The following is a 27482-nucleotide window of genomic DNA, read 5'->3' as shown; positions in this document are numbered from 1 at the left end:
TTTCGATAACCAACTTATCGACGATTAAAGTTGATATAATGTCTTTTCATTTTTTCTCCAATAATGAGTTGTAATAATTTTGTATGAGTCTATGAGTATGAGTATGTTTTGTACTTTGCTGGGAATATTAATTGCTGATCTATAACCATGATATTCAGATAGTTTTTTGTTCCCTTTGTTTCACCTAGAATATAAATATTAATATCGCCTAAAAAACGTGTAGTCGCATTTTTCATAATCATTTTCTAATACATCGTTCAACTTCTTCATAAACTTGTTTCCATAACTAGCAGGAGATCTATAAAATGAATTTATTATGAAGACTTAATTTTTATAATTTATTTTCAACATAAGATGGTTACTACCATTCAGTTCTCTTAATTGATGTGAGACATACATTTTTGATCTTATGAATATTATTACTCCATAATTTTTGTTGTAATTACCATAATAATACAAAGTCCTGTATCCATTAATATTAAATGTGGTAATATTAGGTATTTGTCTGGTTTCTGTCAAAACTATACAGCCAATATTGTTCTTTAGTCTTTCAACAACTACCAAAAATTCATCTAGATTGCAATCTAAGCCACGTATATTACTGTTTAAAAATTTAAAATTTGAGTTAACATCATTAACTCACCTCACTTCCTCGGATGTCATAAGTTCATATGTTTCGATAAGAAAGTCTCTTATATATAGGTCCATTATAAAATTTATTATAGTCCTGGGGAAACACACGTTGACAAGTTCTACATATTCGAATGCCTATAAATCCTATTTTCCAGTTATGCTGCAGGTTTTTATCTTCTGTTTTTCCCCTGCCTCGATTATATTCCTGTTAATGGTCTCCATTGGAGTGTTGATTTTCTGCAGACTGTTTCGTTGACTTTAATACTTTGTTTTGTTTATTTTCGTATTTCGTTTGGTACTGGTGTACTAGAAGTACTTTGTGGTTTTTCTGTAGTATTTATCCTTCTCAGTTTCTTCTAGCCTTCTTACATCTCCCACTGTAAATATTTTACCGTCTACGTATAATTGATTTCCTCTTATATAACAATTGTTTGCGTTGTTTCCCTTTTCTAGATTCTAATGTTTTCTAAGAATAATATTCTAGTGTCTTTATTTGACAGTCAGGTTCCTAGCAATGGAGATCCTGTTGCCCCTCAAGTTTCTTTTATTTTTAAGTATTTCGGCTTTTTTAAAAATGATGTGAAATCAATTTTGATAGGAGGGGTTCTCTGTTTTTTCAAGTGATAATAGTTATTGAGGTCACTTTCAGTAATGTTCACATCCACCAATCTTTTTATCTCCTTTTTGATGTAGTCAGCTGTAACTTCTCCTGGTTTTGTATTCAGCACGAAAATGATAATGTTATTTTCCTTAGACATCCTTTCTATATTTTCAATTTTGTTTAATTCTTGTTCATTATCTATCTCTAGTTTATTTATTCTCTTATTTAGATCTTCGGTTTTTAGTGTTAACCTTACCTCTACAGCTTCTAAAGAGCTTTTAGATCTTGTTTGGTTCTTTTTATCTCTTCTATAATATTCTCATTCGTAATGGACATTTTCACTTCTATTGTAGAGTATATATTTATTTCAGTGTTTATTTTTCTTTAGAGTGTTAGGTTAAGTTTAGCAAAACAAATTATCAAAAACAAATGAAATCAAAACAAATCAAAACAAAACACACGCAGGAAATATAAACACAAGAACGACTCTTCTGACTGCTACGACTACTAAGTCTTGCTAAACTTTATTGTTATTATTACGTTGACCAAATGATATGATGAAACCATTGATGATAAAGATACAACATACGAGGATACGAGAAACCAAACAAAATTTAAATGTCAAAATATTTTATTACTCAATATATTCTCCTCTTAATTGGATACATTTATTACAGCGAACCTGCAAGAAAATGTTTCTTTTTGCTCTGCAAACCAGACCTCCACAGCTTTTATTACCTCCTAATTGGAAGAAAATTTACGACTTTACTTTTTACTTTTTTTGTGTTGGGGAGAGAGATGATAGTCGGATGGAGCCAAATCTGGTGAATGAGGGGGTGCACTAGTAATTCAAACCCTAAATCACGAATTTTTTGCGTGGCAACATGAGATTTGTGCGCAGGGGCGTTGCAAAAACAAAACGTCTTTGGATAGCTTTCCACGTCTTTTCTCTTTAATTTTTCCCCGCAGAGTGGTCAGTAATGGCAATCCCAAACAACTTAAGCAAGAACTTTTTCAGCAGATTATTGGACACGAAACTTCTTAGGTCTTGGATCCATTTTGCAGCAATATTTCTCATGTCCAAATTGACGTGAACTATATTATGAACGCGTTCGTATGAAATATTCAGTGCTTCAGATATCCGTTTTAGCCCAATTTGACGGTCTGATAAAATCAAAATGTCATGAACTGTATCGATATTTTCTGACTGACACAGAAACTGGCCTTCCCGATCGGTCATCATCTTCAACGGAAAATTTACCTCTTTTGAAGCTTGCAGTCCAATTTTTCACAGACGAAAGACATTGATCACCAAGGGTATTAAGCATATCTTCGTAAATCTGCTTACCTCTTAACCTTTTTAAATACAGGTACTTGATGATGGCTCGATACTCCAATTTTTCGATTTTCACAATTTCGGTGGACATCTTTTTTCTTTTAATTTATTGCGTAACGCTGGTTTACTTTTTTGATGTCAAACTTTACACTGACACTTCTACTAAGTTATTGTTCGTTGCTATGGTAACGCAATATTTTATTTATGCATGGAACTGGTCTAGGCTAAATAGATATCAATACATCCTCGTATATAGGTGCAACAGTGTTTGTAATTATTTCTACCATAAGACTCTAAATTTGTTGCAACTGCAATTTTGGAACATTCATTTTAAAAAAAGGACATTAGAAAATAGTTTTCCAGTTGATGGACTTGGTTCCTTTATGTGAAGTTCTAGATTTCCTAATTGTACGTTGATTCATAGCGACATTCTGATGGTGATGGTCTAATTCTTCCTGTGTATCTTGATTTTCTGTGATGTATTGAGTACTGTTGTCAGTTTCGGATATTTTTCTCAAAAGTATCAGATTCCACTACAATAAATCCATCACTTGGTGTAAGTACGTTATTGTAATTCTGACATAAGTAATCCAATATCGACGTCGTTCATGCTTGCATTTTCATATGCAAGTACGTATCAAAACGCTTCCAATCGTACAGAAAAACAAAAATATTTTGAAATTGTCGCTCGCATCCGATCGATTCCCTCTACATTGGATCGCAACGTTTTTGGTGCTACTGAAGACTTTCGTATTTAATTGCATTTAATTGAAACTCTAGCACCTGCGATCGCTGTCTGTTGTCGCTGTCCCTAAAGAAACAGCGTTACTGCACTTGGTAGTCTCTCGTTTGCAACTTTAGATTTTATTAGTTCTACAACTTAAAGAGTGCGCAAAGTTTATCGATAAATCTGAGCGGGACTTTTTCTTATTAAAATATCTTGAGTTATCCAAGGCAGACTTATTTCAGCTGCATTTACATACATTAATGTCATCTACGCGAATTTCCTTCTTAATACATTTTTTTAGTAATAATTGATTAAAATTGTCTTGTTTAGTCAAATTATGAAACGAGGAAAATTATGGTTTATCCATAAAAGTTAAAAATTACATTAAAAAAAATTTTTTTTCGTAGTTTTTTCAAAATCTACCTGTCCGAATCGGTCCAAACCATAGTCAAAATCTAAGTTCAGTCAAGCCCTTTCGACTGGCGTCATTCGCGATCAAATCTATCAAGCCGTTAAAAAGTTATAGGAGGTTTTCAGTTTTTTTGCAAATAACTTACGATCTGTAGAAAATATCGTAAATTTTTTAGGAGATAAGTTATAGGAAATTAAATGTTCTACAAAAAAAGTTGTATTAAATTTCGCACAAAGTTGATGGTTGCTTCGGAAAATTAGAAAAATGTAAAAGTTTAAATCAATCCATCTTTGGCATGAAATAACTTTTGGTAAAGTAAATATATTAAAAAATTATGAGAATATTTTTTTGTAGGACGTTCAATTCTCGATAAAAATATGTTCTGACTCAACTGGTCCGATGAGTTGTTAAAGAGTTAATGAATTCCAAAGTTCCAAAAGAAAAAAATATCAGACCTTAATCAAATGGGAAATTTTCGACGCCGGAGCTCTTAATATCAATATTAAAGGCTCTAAATTTTTCAGGTATTTTCTTTTGTCGTCATTTCAAACAATATTTCCAATATAAATAAGAAAATACAGTCGATTTCTTTGAAACATTGTTCTATCACCTCTATTCTGGCCATAGGTAATGGACAAAATTCTTACTGTATTTAGCAGCGCTAGATTGAAATTTCTAGGTTGCGTGGAAAAAAGCAATTGTATTCCCTCAATGGACCTCAACAGACACTTTCCAATAAAGTGAAGCATCTAGGAGTCATTCTAGGTAAAACACTTACTGGAATAATAATCTAGACAAGGTAATCTCAAGAGCCACTTCGGCTTTAATGACGTGTTGCAATCTTGTTGGCAATGCATGGGGACTTAAGTCTAAGATTATACACTGGTATATAAAAAAATCATAAAACCTGTGATCACACACGCTTGTTTGGTGATCGAAAACCGAACAAACAACAGCGCAGAAAAAAACTAAACATAATTTAAAGGCTGATATGGTTGGGTTTAACAGGGGAAATGTCATCCTGCCTTACCAAAGCCATAGAGGTTTGCTAAACCTACCTTCTCTATCTTTTAGTGAAAGAAAATGTATTTAGCGACTAAACCAGACAGAAAAATTGAAGCCAGGTATTCTGACAGGGAACCTAAGAACTTTTTAATTGATAAAGCTAGAAGGAAGTGATAAACCAATGCATCAAATGCATAGCATGTTGAATACAGACATCCTATTAGAAATGGTAATTAATGACCGCCAACCATGGTTTAATAAAGATCTTCCGTAAATTCGAATTATCTCTGGTATACACTATACAGACGGTTCAAAAAAGGAATACTAACAGTTTAGTAAGTGGGACACCAAAATCCCAGAAAATAGCCTCATTTTAGAGGAGCGTAGGTATTTTGGAACCAGAACGATGAGATGTAGGGTCTGGTACTAAATATCTTCTAGGTATAGATGCAGTGTGACTGGAAAAACGAAACGACTCTCCTCAAAATCCTAACAATATGGTTTTTTAAGTAGAGGGTTTCTTTCTCAAAATATTTGGTTGGTCAATTGTCAATATGTGCTTATCACAAAGAGTGTTAATAGCCACTTCTCCAGATGTATATACGTTACCGTGAAAGACCGACACTAACAAACGCAAACGGTGAAAGATCGAATATATCCTTACATTCCTGTACATGTGGACCCTTACCGGTGTATGTCGAAAATCACAGATATGTTCTGGTAGAAATCGAAAAGAGAGGAGCCGACAAAGGGTCGACTGGCTGTGTCCCGCCAAATCCTTTGTTCTGCTTGGAGTCAGTCAGCTGCAAGGTTTGATGGTGAGAGCACCGTTTTATTAATTTTTCTCGGACATTCCAATTTATACAAAATGGATATTCCAATAAATCGCAATCTTCTTCTTGAAGAGTTAAATGCATTATTTGCGGGTTAACGAGAAGATAATTGTTTTTATTTTTCTCAAGAAAAGTATTATGAAATAATTTAAGAAGTACTTTGTGTCAAAATTAAATGCACCACATCTTTGAATTACAGACGATTAAAACGTAATGTTGAAATAGAAGAATCCAACTATAAACTGGTAAATAAAAATGGTACTGTCAGCTTTAGGGCCGGTGCCAAATAATTATTAGCCACATAACTTCAGTAGGAACTTTAAATTGTTTCTTCGCCCTAGTTTAAATCCGAATTAACTAATAATTATTTGTCACTTTATTATGTATTTAACAATTAGTCCACTTTTGGTAACACTATGAAAGATGCCTATATAGCAATCGTTCATGTATTGAATAAGGAAAGAAATAAGTGAAAAAATGTTCTTTTATTGACGGTTTCCTATGATTTGTGTTTGTGACAACGATCTGTGCGTGTTTTGTTAAGGTTAATGTTGAAGTAGTCGCTTGTTGGTTTGAAAATTATAGTTTATATTGAAAATAATTGATAGGAAAGGAAAAAGAATAAGCTCGTTCTGAAATTTTCTGTATTTCCTCAATCAATTCTACATCAAACAAATCTTCTAAATCTTAAAAAGCATCCATATTAAATATTTAATAATTTGTATGACGAATATTTCCAAAAATGAACTAATCAAATATAGGTATAATCAACAAATAAACCACTTATGGTGTATATTAAAGGTTAAGTTTCTACTAAACTATTTAATTGACACTTGTGACTGTCTAATAACGTATTTGGCAAATAACTTAATTTAATCGGAGGTTTACTTTATTAGAAGGTGAAGACACCGAATTTTTGGTTATTCGGTAAATAATAGTTAGTAGGGACTTTATTAGGAAGTGAAGGAACCCGGCCTTACACACGTATTCTGTTTGTAATTTGTTAATAAAAGTTATTTCTCATAGATGAGATTTCTTTTCAAAAAATGTTGCTAATAGAAGCAGTTGCAGCTAATTCAAGAAGCGGGGGACAAAGCTATACTCGCTGGCATTGCAAAAGGAAGTGTTCCACAAATAAATGAATTTGTAAAAGCAAAGAATTCTTGTTCAATACAAAGTGTCATAATAGTTTAAGCTGTTGCGATAAATGAAATTTGAATTAAAGAAATAAGGAATTCTGTATCACTATTATCTTCTTTTCCCATGTAGAATGTACTGTGTATACTAAATTCTTGGTCAATCCTTTCAATATGAGAGGCGATAATGTGACGTTTTTTAGGGACTGAATTACGAAGAAGAAAATATAAATCTCCAACATGTTCAACCTTCACTATCAGTCCATGGTGGATGTCGACAATTACCGGTGTAAATCAGAAATAAGGGTATTTGGCAAACATTTCGGACATACGCCAAGCGACTCTGTAAATATTGAAATTTACCGGTAAAGTAGACATTCTCCAGATTTCTAAAAAAGTTATCATAAAAATAATGACGTTGACATTGTTGTCATTCAATAAAACCAACGAAGATGTTACATATCAAATCTATCTAATCGCTGATTGACATGAAGCAATACAACGTGCAATGCAATGCAAGGCGAAAAGCATGCGCAGATGAAGTGCAGCTGGTTATTTCATGCAAAATTTTGCACTCGCAATATTATTGCTTTGGTGCAATTTTTATTATGTGCAAGCTACAATTCTAGAAAGAAGTCTAGTTACTTTTCGCGTAACAACCAATCTGTCCAACAGGCTCCAAAAGCGATGCAGCAACAGATATAATTATTTTCAGTTATTCACAGACACGTTTTTTCTTTGCTTTTTTATTTTATTTTGAAACCGGTCTCAAAATATTAAATAAAATTTGACGTTCGGAATTTGTTTGATTTACTTGATTTTTGTTAGCGGCAGCCATGATGCATTTACATAATGACCAATGATGAGCAATATTAATATAAAAATCTATGTCAAACTACCTGAAAATTGCGAATGAAAATAATCCAGAGGCAACAGTATTTTTAAATAAAATTAGTACTTGATCTAATAAATTTATTCCAACTCACAAATATTGCATTTACTAAATATTTGAATATATAATTTTATTCAAATCTAGAAAAAATTTTTAAAAGCTATCCACTGTTATATTTCAGCACTCTTGTATTTTCCTCTCTCGTACCGTTTTGAAAAGATTATATTTCGTTTTAATTGAAATTCATTGGAAATATACGTAATCTCAATTTTCTTTATCGCTATTCTCCACTTAATAAATACGAAAGTTTTAATGACCATTATGCGGAGAGTTCATTTTAATTTAAGAGAAACACTACTAAGAACTTTCTACATTTTGGGTAGAAATTAAATGTTCGTTAAATATAATATATTAGTTACCTGAAATACGAGTCTTTCAAACGATAGCTTAGCCGTTGACCGCATTTATTAAGTATATTTTTGAAACAAACAGAACAAATTCTCTCGCTTTTTTGAGGTATTGTTGCCCTAATTTAGTATTTTAGAGTTTACTTTTAAGTTATGATGCACAGCTGGGTGTAAACGTTATCATAACCTCGCCATATTGTCTTATAAAGGCTTTCCGTATTGCTGTACAAATAATACCGTTAGAAGGCTGGTAGAGTGGGAAATATGGTGGGTTTAGATGATAATCCACTTGTGTAAACATGTATTTACATCTTTATTATATATTTACATTTATATGAAACGCCCCTGCCAAAATCAAAGACAACATTGATAAATTCCAAAATAGTATCTTCTGAAACCTAATATATTTGAGAGATTAATTTTTTGGTTATTGCTAAAAATCTCAATTAATATGATTATCAAATGAAAGTCTCTAGTCTAGAACATATTATATTTTGTACTTTATACAAAGCAAGTAGCAGCACTGCTACGCCATTGTTTTTCTAATACTGAAGAGGCATGTTTAGTTGTTGTTCTTTTAATTCCGGATTATGTTTTATTGGTGATATTTGTGGAGAAGCTATTAATCATACGCTGTTTTCTGTATAAGTACAATTCAAAAAATTCTCATACTATGATGTATTTTTTTCGAGCCGTAACCGTTATCGATCATTGGTTCCCATGTTGGCTAGAATATTGACTATTACCAATAAGAAAAAAAATATTTATTAAACCCTAGCAAGTACCACTTTTCAATAAATTAATGAACCCTGTTTATTTTTTTTATGGCCAAAAACATACCTGAACTGTATTATTCAGAAAAATTAACATAAAAATAACATTAAAAATCAGTATTCTGTTGACTGTGGTTAGTGCAATAAGTGGTTATAAAGTCGAAAGTCGAGTCAAATGTGCCGCAGCTGCAAAATGTCTCCTGACAAATTTTATTCGCAAATATTTTGGTACTTTAATTGGAGAGCAAGACAAGCAGTACCCCCCCCCCACGTGTGTTGTATGAGTTGTAGCGCGTCATAGGTCCAGTGAATGAATAGGAAGAAAAAAAGCATGCCTTTTGCAATTCCAATGGTATGGCGGGAACCTACTAACCATTTTGACAACTGCTATTTTTGTGTAACAAACAATGAAGGTTATTCTAAGAAAGGAAAGCACAAGATCGAGTATCCAAATTTGTCGTCTGCTATATAATCTGTTCTCGATAATAAAGATTTACCAGTACCGATTGCGCCTTGAAAAATATTGACAAGCAAGAAGTGAGTTTTAACCGGTATCTCAAAATGTTAAGTTTATATCCCTTCTTCTACCCCCCCTTCACATTGAATTTGGATTGATGATTAAGGCTAATGGATAAAGAGGGTGATGGATTAAATGGAGTATAATTAGAAAACTAAGAAATTCAAGAATAAGCTTCTAACTTAATTTTTGAAAAATGAAATTTTGTTTTTTAATTTCTATTTATATATTTTATAAAAATATACTATTTTCATTGTAAAATTGAATTTCTTCTTAAAAATACTTAAAAGTCTTTTATTACCTTAATTTCCAACATTACACTCTTTTTAAGCCATTTAGTGAATTTTTAATAATAAAAATATCAATCACAACATCAATGATATATAAATTTTCAAATTATTTATTGAAAATAATTGTATAAAAGTTAATATCTTAAAGTTTTTGATATTTGTTGACCACCATATACAACGGCAGTATCATTTTGATTGGAAGGTCTATCAATTGTCAAATGTAATGTTCGCAGATGAGTCTAAATTGGAGAAAAAACGGTTATGAAGATGACTTATCCCAGTATACACAAGAGCATCTGCGATTGGAATTAGTAGTCGGTTCCCTTGTTGAAAAACAAATTCCTTTGTGCACGATAAGGCTAGACCACATAATTCAAAAATTGTACAAAATTACCATCAGATAGCGAAGTAGAGCTAACAGATCTGACCTTAAATTAGCTTCAAGCATTATCTCAAGCTACAAACTGTTGTTGATGCCAAAGAAGAAAATGCACGTTATTGAACTCTGTTTCGCTTTTAATTAGTTTAAAATAAAACATAAAAACTATTAATAGAAAGATACGTATACAATTAGATCTCTATCAATCAATAAACTTAATTAGTGAATGATTTTCATACTTAAATATTAACTTTTTCTCTCTGATTATATAAGTATTGTTTGTAGATTTACTTTAACTAGAATACTACAATACAAAAAATAAAATGTCTGCGCTTATAATAAATTCTACAGAAACTAATAGAATAAATTGTAAGCTGTATGCGTCGCATTCGTTGACAGAACGTAGTTTTACACGAATCTCGGCAGATTTATCACATCATGCGTTTTCTGTGTATTTTATATAACTTTGCTTATGTGAAAACTAGCGATCTATTGGTATAATACTCATGAATTTGTAGAACAGAAAACCTATGCGTTGTATTTTTTTTTCAACTTCTAACAATCTAGTCAGAATCGATGATGCAACGAAAAATCTCTCAGAATTTCTAGACGAAATTGAGTTAACAAAGTGTTGATGATTTGTTACATATTAAATTAATATTCAATTTTTCAATTTGTTTATAGTGAATAGCACACTAGGAATAATATTCCATTCCCATTCTTAGTTTCAAAGTTTCAGTTTGAACAATCGGGCACTACAAAAGGGAGTTTTATTATCTACTTAACTTATATAAATTAATCTAATGGTGAAAAACTCGTTTCCATAGGACTTTATGAGCAATTGAATTTCAATTTCCAGTTCATTTCCTACCAAATACTTTGAATCAATAAGATCTTACGAGGTGTGGTGTGTTTGTGTAATTTTTAATTCACAATAACTTACTTCAAATTTGAGAATGAAATAATAAATTGAGGGTTGTACTATAGGGGGATACATATCCATCCATTAAATACATTTTACGGTAGACTTATTCAACTTTAACTTCTACTTATTTATTGTCAACGTCTTACTTAAGCAGTTTCATATGTCCTTTGGACTCTTGAAGTTCTAATAATTAATCAAACTATTCACCCTTATTTTTATATTGATGTGTCGAGACGACCATAAATATAATCAATTATAGCTTTTGTATACAATAGGATAAGTATTTAAGAGAACATAAACACGCATAGAGTGTTCTATATAGTCTTGACATTCAACGATAACTGTAGTCAGATTATTGAAACCGGTTTATTTATTTTTTTTGTTAAACAATTTTTCAATTAATTAATTAAGTTATTTAATTCGTGATCCAACTGCCCAGTAATATTTGTGGCCTAAAAGTACTGAAATAGTGCGTGTAAAGTGAATTATTAACAATGTACAATGTGAATTGAAAATATCTACAACGTATTCGTTATTTTCGCTTGGCAATAGTCTGTATTTGTCAAACCATTCACAACCACAATTACACAAATAGCCTTCCCTTATAGATCGATTTTCGCATTTGTTTTTATTCATTGGTAAGAACTTTTCGTATTGTAATTTTGATAATCAAAGCTTCCTTCATAATAAAAATGATTTTTTTTTGGAAAAATATTTGCAAAACTTAGTTTACATAACCGTCTATTCCTACTTTTTTCACAAATCCAGAGAAGCTTGTTTCGAACGTCCTACTGTATCCAAAGTTCTTAACCAGCATCTTGTTATAATCCTTTTGTTGCACTGCACGTAAAAGTTTTACATACTTTTCTTTATAGAAGAAAACAAAGTTCGAGAACACGTACTTAAAACATTAAAACGACGAAATCTCAAAATCTTTCCGACACTATGCGAATACTTTCTTATAGAACTTTTAAAACGAACAGATTATTTTGAAGATAGTAACATAAATGTTGATTAAAATTGAAAGGTAGATATATTTTATGAGATAAAATAAATGTGAGTTTACTGTTGAGTATTAGAAGAGAAAATATAATGAAAATTGTATTTGACTTTCACTTGTTTGCTAGGAATCTGCTGACAATGCATCGAGATTCTTTTCATCTATTTCATTGGTGTGCAATTTCTAGAAAGGGATTGTTTATTTGACATACTCAATAACAATATCTTAATGTGCTCTCACTATTACAATCATACCCAAGGCCAGGAGAGTACAATAGAACCTCTTTCATTTGAACCCCATTAATATAAATTTTTTTGACTAGATAGACATTGATGAATCTTGAATAATTTAAAATTTAGTCGATTTTACTTGCATATAAGTCATCTATTTTACCTTTAATTGATAAAAAATACTTACAGAGGAGCTGGAATTTGAAAGTGGTGATTTCATTTTACGCTTAAAAAAAATATCGTTCATAAGAAATTTCATCAATTACTAAAAATTAAAAATTCGGTTGAACAACCTATGTAAATGGACAATTTCAATTTTGTTACTAATAGCGTCTTGAACTTTTTAAATCACCATGCCATTGCAATAGGATGAAATTGGCACCTGAATTACTTAAAATAGTAGCTTATGTTCGCCTGAAGTAGTGACCAGTTTATAAATCACAGTTTGTTAAATTTAGATATATGGAAATTTTCTCACATTTCTTAAGGCCCCCTGAAACATTGTTAAGTCTCCGCAGGCGTTATCTTTAGTCTCTCACAAAACTCAGGTGTACCGGTGTTTGATTATTTGTTCCAACAGGACGTCGACCACGCTCTAATAGAGACGTTCACAAATCCAAGCGTCGGGTCTCTCCAGAAACTTGAGCTCACTGCGACCTGTTCCGCTGTATTGGTAAGGCCCAACTTTACCTAACCCCACGCCTGAACGCGTGCTGTGATGTACAGGTACCAATAGAACTGTAGGCTGAATAGATTTTGTTACAATTTTAGATATTTAATTTGGCCATACAACTGAAGATAAGCGATTGAGCAATATTGCGTTTTATAGTTAAAAGATCTATCCCTACATCAACTATAATAGTCGCAGATGACTTCGAAAATACTGGCCTGTATATATTTCCGGATTCGGTAATTTCAAGCATTAGGATACATCTTTTGCCATAAATCGAAACATTTATTCCTACAGCCTGTTCTGTACATTTACAGTTTTGGGTTGGGTTTTGGTAATTGGAAAAAGCTTGTCTTGTCTGGATGTTTAAAACTTCCGATTTTCTTTGTGAATTTGTCTTTGAACTTAAAGTTTCCAGGAACTTTGGTTGGTATCGGGTGATTCTTTAAAAAGGACAGAATTGAAATTTCTCATGCCATCAATTTCATCCCAACATCCCAACTACATGTCTCTATAAGGTGAAAAGCTGAAGCAGCCTGAAATTATAATTAAAAATATAATGCTTTATAAATTTTTTCTTTATCTTTATCATAGCTTCATCAGCAAGTAATTTTCATTGATTACATTTCTTATAATTTGTTGAACTTCTGTAGACGTTGAGATTATTGATATCAAGATTACAATTCCTCAATCGGCGTATTCATTGGAATTTCATCAACCAACAAAAAGATGATTCGTTGTGTGGAGTAAGCAGATCGGATCACTTTTTAACTAACAATAAACGAATAACCACCCTATCCCCACTCTCTGTTAATAATGGCTTCAAAATAGAAGCCGAAACGTCGAAAATCTTTAAAATTCAACAAGAAATATATTATTCTATTTAATATTTCGTACACTATATCTTGTCTTAGATTATTATATTTTATTCTATTCGGGTTGATGTTAGTTTCTCCAAATTTGCGTCTTAGCTATTTGAGGTTTTTGTATCATTTATTATTAGTTTTAACTCGTCCTAATCTCGTTTAAATATAATATAATATAATAATAATAAATAATAATTCTTTGAAAAAAATAATGAAATTGATAATAATTGAATTGTTACCCACAGCACATATCTTTTCGTAGGATATAGAACTCCACACATAACAGGAAAATCAATATATTACTAAAAAAAAACTTGAAGGATAGAAGAAACAAGGTATATATTGAATCTGACAAAACAAAAAAAAATGAAGAGAAATAAAATATTACTAGAGACAAAGCAAAAGAAGAAGATAATGAAGTCGAAGTCGGGTATATGAAGTTAAGTATTAAAAGTAAAATTTGAATCAGAATAAATTAGTGACATAGTGAATGATAAAAAAACTGATAACTAGAGCTTAACAATGAAGAGAAATAAAAATAAAAAGAGAAAAACCACTGAGAACGGCAAAGAAATTTTGAAAATCGCACGGAAGAGAAACCAAGGATTAAGCTAGAAGGTAGAATGAAGAACAAGAAATGGGGGCAAAAGAAAATGAAGGAAACAAACACAAAAAAAGATAAATTGGAATATATGATATTAACTTCAATATAATAATAATTGTACCTTAATGGAAGAGAGTTAAAAGAGAGCGAAGGTATTGATTAGTTTGAAGAAAAACAAGGAGAAGAGATAAAAAATTAAGATTATTGAATGAATAATGAACTTATTATCATAACTACATAGTCTCAAAGACAAAATAATAAGAGAAGTCCAAAGTAGACAACAAAAATTCATAATTATTTACTACCTAGTGAGTAAATTTATGTAGAAAAATGCTAAGGTATCAAAATCAGAAGAGATTCGGTAATTGCAATTGACTTGTACCTACTGGTGAGGAATTGGCTAAAAATAACAAACAAACAGTAGTATGCAAAACAAAAGCAGTAAATGGAAACATTAGATATTGTAGATTCAGAGAAATTATAATTAAAAGGAGATACCAAGGAATTATAAAAGAAAATATAAAACACAGTAAGAAAATATACAGTAGAAGAAATGAGTACAAAGCAAATGAAAACAGAAATATATAAAAAAGTAGCCTGACCTATATTAACATATGAATCAGAATCATGGGCAATTGCAGAAGAAAGAGAAATGAGATTTCTAAGAAAAATAAATAATTAAAAGATGCCACAAAATGAAAGATAATTTTAAAAGAGAAAATTTCGACTTGAAATTAGTTTAAAACAAAATCGAGGAAGGTCAACTAATATGATTTGGCCACGTCAGGACAATGAGAGAAGAATGATTATATGAAATTCGAACTTATAAAAACAAGAAAGAAAGATTGGGGAGAATTTAGATAGGAGAAACAAAAATGACGGGAGAAAAACGAGAAATTTTATAGCAGGAAATCAAACAAAAGACATAAGAAAGAAAATAATGTAAATAGATGTGGAAAAAGCAGCACGCGCAGTGACTCCAACAAGTATTACACTATTACACTTGAGGATCAAGTCAGTAAATAAGAATGATTGGGCCTAGTCTACCTCTTATAAACTAGTACTTAAAATTGACGTGTCCATTAAACTAGTCCCTAATTTGAACTCACCGAAATTTTACGAGGCATGTTCACATACGAGGTATGTGTTGTTGTTGTTTTAGCCCCAAAAAATCAAATACCATATATCGTATATACTGCGATTATTCCATAAATGAATAAAAATAAGGATAAATGAAATATTCATTAAAAAATAACGATATTAATCTTAGTATAGGTTTTTTTTGACGTACAATACAGGATTAATATTTTCGTGAAATATACAAAAAGAATTTACTCACACTTTTGTTAAATGACACGCGTATGAAGTCAAGGGCAATAGCTAGACGAAAACTGAAAATAATATTTGACAATTTTTTATTGTAAGTGGGTTAGGGGCGGTGCAAAATTATCAGCCCTCGTGTCACACGAATTGTCTTTTTGACTCGGCGTAGCGATACGAAAACCAAGAATAAACAAAATAAAAAACACCTACGATGTTGGGCGAGCATTTTTCATTTTAATGACTCTCAGATTTCCTGAAAATTAGACTTTCCCTAAGGTGTATAAAGGTTAACACGAATGAAGGAGGTTTTCTTTCTACGTTATTTTCTCAATTATCCTTTTCATTTTGTTCTCACATAAAAATTAGAGTACAGGATATAATTTCGCTGTTGATACAACGGAAAACTATCTGTTTATTTCTGCATTGAATGCTTCAGGTCTGAGAGGACAACAATAATTTTGCGTGCGTGATTTTTTGACCAGGCGAGATAGCCCAAAAATCATCATTTTGCTTAATTTTCCACGATATATGTGAAACTTTATATTTCGATGGTGGAAAGTATGTACAATGACATCTTTATCCGTGGTCTGAACTATTTTTTTGTCTTTGTCAAAAACATCTATATATGTTGAAAAATGGTGTGTGTAAAACCTGGAGATGGTACGTTTAATGGTTTAATGACTTATGAACTTATAAACAAATTATCAACAATAACAAAATACTTGGTATATACGTTGAATGTGGTTGTGCTGAGTTTTTTGATGAGTAGATTTCATTATTTTGTAGAAAGTCGACGTTCATTTATAAAAAAAGGAATTTTGCAATCCAAAGAATTTTAGGCCGAATATAGTGGAAAATGTGTATATGGTTATATTTCAATTCACTTTAGCATATGCTTCATCTCCCGAAGATCCTCGTGTATACAAGAAGAACTTGATTTTATTTATTAGCAAAAATAGATAACTAAGTTGAATTAATATGTATCGAAAGATATATAATGAGAGGCATGAATTATTATTTTCTGTTAATTACTGTAATTTTATTAATAAAAATAATCTTTGTAAGATATAATTGTATTAACAAATGTATGGATATAACTAAAAATAAATGAAAATGAATGAAATTTGCTGGACTCATTTACTCTTAGCAAAATTGAAATTTAGTAGTTTTTGGCTATGCAAATCGATTCTTCTCGTGGCGAGATATCAAATTAAAAAAAAAATCATCCTTTTATCGCATCCGAGAAAAAAACGGCTAAACATGCGCGGTCGAATTTGTACATTCGAAACCACTTATTACCGCGCTTGCATCAGCCATCCCCACCACGCCGCCTCGCTCGCCGCCGCGCCCGATCAATGAAAATCGAGCGCTCCACTGTCTTTCGTTAATTTTTTTTTCAGGGAGGGATTTCCACAAGATACGTGATTTTTCATGTAATGATAGTACTGTAAATAAAGAATTATGTGGTATTTTTTTTTCTTCAACTAAATTTGTTGTACAGTTAATTTTTCACTTTGCCGCTCTGTATTCTTGTGGTTTTTCAACGAAACTCAAATTTTCTTTTTTTAAATGAAAGCTAGTTTTATGCACTTTCGATCTACGTAACAAAAAGACGTATCCGTGTTGTATACAGAGTTTTCCGGAAATGTAAAGAATTCGGGAGTAAGTAGATGATGTGAAAATAATGCTGTGACATGAAAAAATCTCATACGACCCCTCGTGCCTGGGTTATAGACCTGTAGAAACTAAGTATATTTTCTAAGTTATAAATCGACTGTTGTGAATTTCTAATGGATGATTACATATGTCTATGTAGTGTATTTGAGCAAATACATAATTCTACACTACTATTTGAAGGCCGGGGCGACTCATGCCTAATGGATAAAAATCTGGGGACAACCTATACAATTAAACATAGCAAAAATGAATTTTTCAATCGATTTCTCATCATAAAAGTACTCTTTGTTTAACTTGACAAATTTATGGTTTACGAGATGTGAAGATTTTTAGATCGTGGTACATGACAAAGAGACATTCTGAAGACAATTATCTTAAACTGTAATTATTTATTGAATATACTGACAGGAGGTATGTAAACACAATCAAACATCTTTAATTGAAATGTACAGTGTTAAAAATCGTGTTACTTACATAAGGAAAAAATTTAAATCTATAAAAATTTAGTTGCTTATCCTACAACTTATCAAATAAAGGAAAATAACTATAATATTCTAAGTGGACACCTTGCACTTCTATACACTTCCAGAGTATGCGGAGTGTATATTTTTCAATTTCCGAGATCATTCCAAAATTCTGCCATATAGTATTACAGTGGAAGTTTATTCTATCGATCATTTGGTTCCATATGCTTAAGGGTGTTGCATATAGCAAGCTTTTAAGATATCCCCCAAAAAAGTGAATCACTCTCCGACAAATTGACCTATAAAGAAAAAAATTATTAAGATGATTTTTTACATCATTTAGGTAGTGGGAAGGGGCTCTATCGTGCATGTATCTACGAATTTTTAGAGGAATATCACATAACATAGATGAAAAATCATTTTGGAGAAATTCTAAGTATCGCTGACCATTCAGGTTATTATCAAAAAAATATGGACCTACAAAATGATTACCCACTATTTCTGCCCGCATATTAGAAAACTAATGTTGATTCTTTGTTTGAATTGTACCGTGAGAATTTTTTCCCATTATATATATAAATTATGAGAAATAATAAAATCGTCTATTGTGAAACCCACTTCATCTAAACAGTACTTTTCCAGTCTTTCTAGATAATCCTCTAATTCCATGGTATGTACTTTCTGGATGTGAAAGCGGTAAAGAATAGTTGTCATTGATATGTTGAATAATTGTAGTGATATTTTGCGTACGCTAGTTGTGGGATCAGCATCAACTACATCTAATGCATTTTGCTTTAAAGCTGTTGACCTTCGCCACTTTTTTTAGTAGGACACTTCCTACAATATCATTCTATGAAAAATAATGGAAACTAGTTTATGTATACAAACCTGTTTGCCGTAAGCTATGACCAATTCCAATAAAAGATATACAGTCGGGAATATTTCTGCTCAAAGAGGGTTCAGTATACAACTTTCTGTTAGTTACTAGAAGTTAAACCATACATCAAATGCATGTCGTCATATTTACTAAAGTTAAATTTTACCATATTAAAACTTTGAATACGATGTGATAATTATTGACGACAGGTTTTAAAAAGATTGACAACAAATTAAGTCGATAGCTAGTTTCAATTGAATATCACTTAGCCAACTTATTTGACAGTAGCTCACTAGAAGAATAATAATTATCAATCTCTTTCAACTTTTTTCTATCTCCAGATCTTCGATAATATGAATCCCATAAATATAAAATGTGAAGCCACCTTCACCAGTAATCAGTACTTTTCCAACAAATGTCAAAATATCAACTTCCTGTAAGTATTTTCAATAAATAATTACAATTTATGATAATTTTCTTCAGAATGTTTCTTTATGGCGAACGGTTTCCTTGGCATGTACAATGATCTAAAAATTTATATGTATAATTTAGAAAATATAAGTTGTAACTTTGAAGGCCGATAACTCAGAAACTAGGGGTCGTATGAGAACATTTTTTTATGTCACCGCATTATTTTCGCGTCAAATACTCACTCCCAAATTTTTTGTATGAAGTACCAGAACTATAAATGAATAAATGACTCTTTTTAGGGTCCCACTTGGCATGGCTGTTCAGGTGTTCACACACATATGACCAACACCAGAATTACAGATATTGAAATTCTAGAAAGGCGATATCCGTTGATAGTGCGGAAATTCATGTTAAGACCCAATAGTGGTGGAAACGGAAAGTTCAGAGGAGGCGATGGTGTAGTGAGAGAACTGATGTTCAGGTCAGCTCTCACTCTATCTGTTCTTACAGAAAGAAGAGTATTGCAGCCATATGGCTTGGAAGGTGAGTTATTTTATTTATATTATTCCATACTTTACATAGATGGGTAAATAGTACAATGAAATTTTCAAACATACTGTATATCTTCAAAGAGATAGTGAAATGAATTTATATTTTTATTGAAGTGTTAGTGATCTTCCCGATTTATGTTGATTCGAAGGCCCTCGAATAGTTGGGGACTCTTGAAAATAATCATCTATCTTCAATAACAAGTTCGAAATACCAATTTTCATCTATTACATTAGACACGACTTTTTATATTTCGTTTTTTTTTCAAACTCTGGGATCATTTAGTGGACAGAATATTTAAAGGGAAATAGAGCGCTATTATTATTTCTAAATCACAAAGAATATTTACTACTGTGAATCTAATATTGCTGCTTATAATGAATTCAAACTTTTGGATATTTGGAAAGAAATGCAAAATGTTCTGGTTATAGTAATATTGGATATTGGCAGTTATAAGGTCGGTCTGGCGGCATATATTGAATAGAGAATTCTTATTGTGAAGTATTTTAGACACCACGCACCGAACTCTGATAAGATGAATAGAGAGAATGCTATCTCAGTGCCAAAGGTACGCTTAGTTTATTTATCGAGACGGTGGTGGTCAAGCGCTGCCAACAGAGCGAAGTTTTGTGTCCCGCCCTGAAGTATTTGGTCGTTGTCAACTTAATCGCAGACCTAAATAACGCAGGCGTATATACATAGGTCTATAATGGCGATTTACTTATTCTTTGTCAGACAAAAGACGCCGTTCACATGCAAAGGACCCTGGTGCCAGTCTGAGGAGCTAAATTTGAAAAATCAATCTACTTCTTATTACTAATAGGCGCAATAGTAGTCTGGTTGAAACACGTGATTCTTACATAACCTAGAGCGGTACCCATGCAGAAGTGTCTTCCAGTTGTACATGGGGTCTTTTAGGGGTCTTTTACCGAAGATCCTCCATTGGGTATATACTTCAATGATCAAACCCATACTAATGTACATAGTCATAGTGTGGTAGCCCTGTACGGAGAAAGTGAAACCTGGGGTATAACTAGATATGTTTTACGTTACGGTCCCGAATAAGGCCTTCGTACTCCTGCTGAATATTTCAGCTTTCGATCTAACTATACAATTTCATAAGAAAATCAAAGAAACTATAGAATCACAGAAGCAAAGTGGGTATGGTGATCTTGTAAACGGACAAATCATCTTAGATTTAGAGGGAAAGCTAGCTGAGTGGAAAGAATATATAGAAGATTTATTTGATGATGATAGAGAACAGGTCGACAGAATAAAAGAACCACTGGTTGGCCCAGGTATAACAATAGATAAAGTCAGAAAAGCCATTGCAAATGCAAAAAATGGAAAAGTTCCCTGATTTGATAGATTTCCTACAGAATTGTTAAAAACTCTTGAAACTAGTTCCCTTACATTACTAACTAAGCTGCCTATCAAAAAGGTGTAATTTCAGCGGATTGGTCGAAATCGAATTTCATCACACCCCCTCAAAAATTAAACGCTAAAGAATGTGAAGATCACCGCACGATAAGTTTGATGAGTCATGTGTTGAAAACATTCCTGCGAATTATACACCGAAGAATATACACTCAAATAGAGAAACACATTAGCAGTACTCAGTTTGGCTTTCGAAAAGGACTGGGAACTAGAAAGGGTCTGTTCAGCATTTAGGTCTTGGTCTTGGAGATGTCAACCGTAACGTATATTTTTGCTTTATAGATTTTGAGGAGGCATTCGACAAGGCCCGTCATCATAAACTAATAAATATTCTACAGGCAACTGGATGGATAGCAAAGATATTAATTTTATAGCAAATCTTTACTGGAATGATAAAGCAAATTTTCGACTAAAAGATAAATTAACTTCAGATATCAACATTAGGAGAGGAGTCAGACAGCGCTGTATACTGTCACTACTACTTTTCAGTTTATACTCGGAACATATATTCCGAGAGGCCTTTGGTGAAGATGTTGAAGAAGTTATAGAAATGATTGACTCAAAGGAGAGTTTACAAACGTTATTAGAATATTAGATCAAATGGTTGAGAAATGTCAAGAGTATGGAAGAAAACTTGATACCAAAAAGGCTGAGTACATGATCATCAGCAAAAATTCAGTAAACGATGGTGACCATATTGTTGACAATGAACCATTAAATCGAACGGAAAAGATTGACTATTTGGGAACAACTATTAATGACAAATGGGATCACTCAACATAAATATAATGTTCCATTGAGAAAGCTGAAGCAGCATTCATTAGACTAAAAAACATCTTGTAGTCACGATCTAAGCTTTCAGCTTCGCGTCAGTGTATTAAGATGTTTCCTATTATTTTGTATAGTGTGGAAGCATGGTCACTGACGGAAGCATCTCTTACAAAGCTCGTAGATTTTGAAATGTGGATATATAGGTGTATGCTCCGAATCAGCTGGCAGGATAGAGTGCGTAATGACGACGTTATGGTGCAAATGAGAATGGAGAGAGAAATTGTAGGATCTGTTAATTAATAAATAATCTGAAAATGATCTTACTTTGCACACGTAATACGCAATCCTGATACGAATAGTAGATTGCATCTCATCATCCAGGAAAAAATAGAGGGAAAACGGAGTCTTGGGAGAAGAAGAACATCATTGCTGGAAAATTTACGTCAGTTGTTCGGTCAGACAACTAGTTCACTCTTCCGAGCTGCAGTGAACAAAATTATCATAGCCAACATGATCGCCAACGTCCGATAACGTACTCGGCAATATAAGAAGAAGAAGTTACAATTCGAAGCCGTGAAGATGGCGTACATGCTGAATATACTCAATAAATTGCTGACTGGTTACCAGATGGCGCCTGTGACCAGTAATAATAAAGGTCTGGAGGCACATCATTGGCCTCAACAGTTAAATGTAGACATGTGATACTTACGACCTCAAATCCACAAATGCAATTGTAAACATCGATAAGAGTCATTGACAACATCAGAAATCTGTAGAGTGTAACAGAAGAACTTAAAAAACGACAACTCTATCCAATTATACTTATACTTATACTATACTAAGTAAACGATATATATTTTTTTCGTTCATTGTATTCAAGGTGGAGAACCAGGTAGCCGCGGTATGAACCTTCTCATCAGAGCTGATGGAAGAATTATTAATTTGGGTCCAAAAACGGCAGTTTCAGTACAACCAGGGGTAAGTTATAGCTTTTATCCATTACCATAATGTTGTTCCGGTTAAAAGACACCTGCTTATCAGTAATAATGTGTATGTTTACGAGGGTGGCTATTTAAGTTTGGAGATAAACAAGTACAAACTAATATTCATAATTGGATAGGGCTTCATTGTTTTCCTAAATATTGTCCATTAAGATCAATACAATTTTGCTTGCGTTCCAATTGAGGTACCTCCAAAACATGAAACGTGATTTGAGCGTATCAATCGCTTCTTCCGGTATAGAAAAACGTTGATATCGCAATTTATTTTTGTTCTGACGAAATAAGAAGAAATCATTTAGTGACAAACAAGCATTGTATGGCGGATGACCGATCAATTTGATATTTTGACTGTTCAAAAACTTTTGTGTTTGAATTGATTTTTGAAAGCTCGCTATTATGATTATCGTCGAACTTTAGCAACATCTTCGTCAATTGATAATTTATTTGATGAACTTATGACAGTTCCCACCAGTCAACAGAAATTTCTTATAAATACTCACAACAAATCTCGGTTCGTTTCAATGTTTTAAGACAAGTTTAATGCTGAAAATTATTGGTGAAACCATTAAATACGACTTCTACTTTTTGAATCATTATATCTCAGAAACAATAGCTTGTAGGGAAAAAAGTATTGATACCTTTTTTGTAGATAATTTGATCTAGAACTCTTGTCTGAGGTATTTTTATGATAAAACTCGCCGTTTTGCTGAAAATTGCGAAAAGCTCATTTTTTTGACCTTTGATCTTTAAAAAAATTGTTTCCTTACACGGAAATGATAGGGGACATTCAAATTCTATGGGAAATGTAACTTCGAATGTCTAAATTGACCGGATTACTTATAGTATAAAATATTAAATAAAAACGTCGTCGACTACGGCGCGGGAGACTATAGCGCATTTTTTACCTTTAGCGATCTGTAAATATTAACAAAAATCTTGATTTATAAAAGAAAGTTTCCATAAAAATATTATTCGATATATTTGACGACAACTTGTGAAATTATATTGATTTATATGTGAATATCATTGCAAATACAAAAATTTAATTGATAACTTTCACTTATTATAAGAAAACAACTGAAAACAAAAGAAATTCATGTTGTATTTTTGTATGCTAAGTAATATTTTGATACACACAACAGGTCGAAACGTCAAATATTTACCTGTTTACAAAATCACATTTCAGTTAATTCAATTAATTTTCTCCTGAAAAAATGCCTAAAATTTCAGCACATCGACAGCTATAAAGGAATTAAATGCAAAAAAAACGAGCAAACTAGTTATTACTTTACCAACAAAGTGAAGATTTTTTCAAAAATATCGAATATATTTCAACTTCAAATATGTCTTTAAGTTTTCTTTTAAGCTAAATGTTGACTCTTGCTTCCTTGTAAATGATTCAATATAACAGTGCAAACAACTGTTGACATTTTAATAATATCTTCTATTGTTTAACTCGGAAATTGCTCTATCATTGTGGTCGCCATTCAATCTGATTGTTGTTTTAATTATAATGCATTCATCTACACAAAGTTGGCTATTCCGTTTGTGGCGCAGATTGTGATCTATTGTCCTTTATGTTATTCCTTTTATGCACTAATCCGTCAATCTTTTTGATGTACGTTCATAAACTTTCTGGAATCTCCTTGACGGAAACAATTTTGAATAAAGAGGGAACAATTTCTTTTATGATAATATCTATTATCATATCATTCTTCTAATATTTGTAATAGTGTTAATTGCTTTCAAGATATTAAAGGGTCTTTCAATTAATTCTGGGTATCACATTGCAAATCTATTGATGTAATACATTTTTTCCCAAATCTTTGTAAGGACCTAGAACGTTTTAATATATGGTTGCTGGCCATAAACAATACCCAATTGAATGCAATGGATAACTTGTCCGTGTACCATGCAAAGAGAATTTACCATAAACGTTTAGATACAATTTATTGTTCAACTAGATCTAACGGACTACAAACCAATTATTCGTGTCTTATAATAATTTCATTCAATTTTTTATGATACTTCATTTAAAAAATATGCAACTTTAAGAAATATTATGATCAACAACATAAATTTGGAAATTAACTAATTCTGAGATATCAGTATGTTCTACCTTCAAGTGATTCAAATTAAGGGCCTTTAGTAAAATTTGAACTTGCCAGTATTTTATAAAAGATGTCATATTAGGTTTAGACCCCAATCGACGTAAATTTGGTAAAATAAAATAATATTGTCGTAATCCATCCTAATTAGATGATCTGTGGACATACCGTGAGCTTGAAGCATACTTGGGTATTGGTTGCACTCGCCTGAATTCAATGTTACATGAATATTTGGCTGTCACAAGATTTGTTCGCGTTGGATACCGTATAATCAATGCTCAAAAAAAGCTTGTGTCAAATGGCACAAAGAAATACTGAAAAAATGTAATCCCGGTGCCTCAAAAGACGTAACAGGTGAAGAATCATGGATCTATGCTTATTAATCCGAAATTAAACAACTATCGACTGCATCTATCAAGTCGGTCAGACGAGCCAAATCCAATAAAACTGTTAATGCACGGAGTACTTTGGTACACCAGTATTTTCGCCAGAAGTAATTGATAAATCAAGTTAACAAATCGCCAAAGACGGAATCCACCGTTTGCCACCCAATTATTCCTTCTTATTCCTGCAGATCAAAAATAAATAGTGATATCAACGTCTTTCTACACCTGAAGAAGCTGTTGATGCGTTCAAACCACATGTTTGGAGGTACCTAGATCTGAGTGGAAAAAATAATTTAATAATTGATTCAAACGCATGCAAAAATATATTGATCTTAATCGAGTATATTTAGAGAAATAATAAAACCATATCCAATTATAAATATTTGTCTATTTTAAAACTTAAATAGAAACCCTCGTAAGGCTTCATATTGTGACGAACGAGGCAACATCTGCTAATATTATCGTTGCCAATTTTATGTTAATTTATTAAAAATACTCTTGCATGAATTTGTTGTTAATATCTCTATATCATACGATGGGGATGTAATGGATCGAGCGTTTATTTCAGCAACATTTTCAGGAGTCATTGGCTTAATTGAGTGTGTCTCAAGATCCTAAACTTACATTCCTACTGCAACTTGCATGATCTCCAAAAAATCTGTTCAATCCAATTGTTCCTTCTTATATTCAAACAAGACTAATTTCGTATATTGTTCTAAATAATAAAATTTGAAAAGTGAATCAAAAGTGGTATATGGTGTTGAAATTATATTCTGCACATTTTTTTCCAATTATTATCGTCTTCTATAACTTTAACGCAAAGCAAAACAATGAGAAACTGCCGTATTTTTAACTTGTAAATGACCAAGAATAATATTTCATTTGGTTTTCCAGAAGGTAATTACGTAGTGGTAGGAAACGAGCCTGTACATTGTGCAATTGCGCTGCTTTTTTGCTACAACTGCGATAGTGCTGGCTCTAATACCACAATCGTTGTCGAGCTATGGGTAAATAATGATGGACGCTACAAAGTCGGATACGTTTTCTACAAACTGAAGGATACAGTGCTGCCGACATTTATCACAAGACAGTGCAGTGTACGGTGAGAACAGTATGAGTGATAGTGCTGTGAGATAATAATTCAAGATATTTAGTGGTCAAACTAGCGAAGATATAGCTACCGCAAATGATTTTTCATAGAATTTCCAGAAATTTCACGGCCTTTCTTGTATACAATACTGAGTTATATACTGTGTGTTTGTTGATTCTTGAAAATGTGCTACACGTCGATGCGAATAGCATTAACATAATCGTTTGTTGTACGTTATAATTATGAGAAAAACAATTTTTCAAATGCTATTGTTGCTGTACGACAATGTATGGAAAGTCAAAGCAACATATGCACACAAGATCCCCCAAATGTCTACGGCGTTTTGAGACTTCTGTTCGATCTTATACTTTAGGCTCTCGTTACGACAAAGTAATTACGTCATGGTTACTATTGAAATATGTTGTATCTTGTGGTGTTATTTTTTTATATTATTTTGTTTTCTATCGACATGATGTCTCATTGAGGATGAGTCATGTTATAGTTTCTGTTGATGGATGAATATTATTTCTGATGTTGGGTGACTTAACCACTTACGACCAAGAAAATCAATATATGAATTGAATAGCTGAAAAACTTTTAAGAAAACTCAAAGGATATGAGGGATATTTTCAAAAGAAGTATGTGGTATATGCAAAACAAGTGTGAATAAAAAATTGACACCATAGTAGACGCCCAAATAAAGGTAGAAATATAAAAGGAAAAATATACATTAAAGCGATATATACTATGTAAAATAGAAAGAATAGTGAAAAAATTGAAATGTATGGTAGCCGAAGACATCAGAAACAAATTAGAAAGTGACAGCGAAAGAAACTAGAAATTGTTTCACAAAACAATTGAATTTTTAGGAAGTAAGATACCAGACGAAATTTACACAAAGGATGATAATGATAGAATTTTAATGGAAAACGCAATATAATGGGGAGATAAAGTTGTATTCTAGGGCCACACTAACGAGACATGCCATTAAATATCGCGACATTAACCGTAGCCACGACTTAACGCAATAATTTAAAAAAACTGCATTAACATTGCCGTTTGGCATTACGCGATAGCTCAAGTGGCGGTACATCAAAGAGATTACGCGAGAGTTAATGACACGAAGCGGCCACACTACGTAATTTCAGTGTT

The 27482-nt window shown here is 32.2% G+C and overlaps 1 protein-coding gene across 3 annotated transcripts in view; it reads left to right on the top strand.

Moving 5' to 3' along the window:
* The window catches only part of LOC130891806 (5-oxoprolinase), a 189028-nt gene that overhangs the window by 111025 nt on the left and 50521 nt on the right, over positions 1 to 27482 (top strand). For all 3 annotated transcript variants that reach the window (XM_057796782.1, XM_057796784.1, XM_057796783.1), the window contains exons 16-17: positions 19288 to 19531; positions 22626 to 22723. In XM_057796782.1, coding sequence (XP_057652765.1) covers positions 19288 to 19531; positions 22626 to 22723 — 342 coding nt within the window. The remainder of the gene's footprint in view (positions 1 to 19287; positions 19532 to 22625; positions 22724 to 27482) is intronic.

The sequence above is a fragment of the Diorhabda carinulata genome, chromosome 3, assembly GCF_026250575.1.
Source record: "Diorhabda carinulata isolate Delta chromosome 3, icDioCari1.1, whole genome shotgun sequence".
Taxonomy (NCBI): Eukaryota; Metazoa; Arthropoda; class Insecta; order Coleoptera; family Chrysomelidae; genus Diorhabda; species Diorhabda carinulata.
This window is presented reverse-complemented; position numbering and strand designations above follow the sequence as displayed.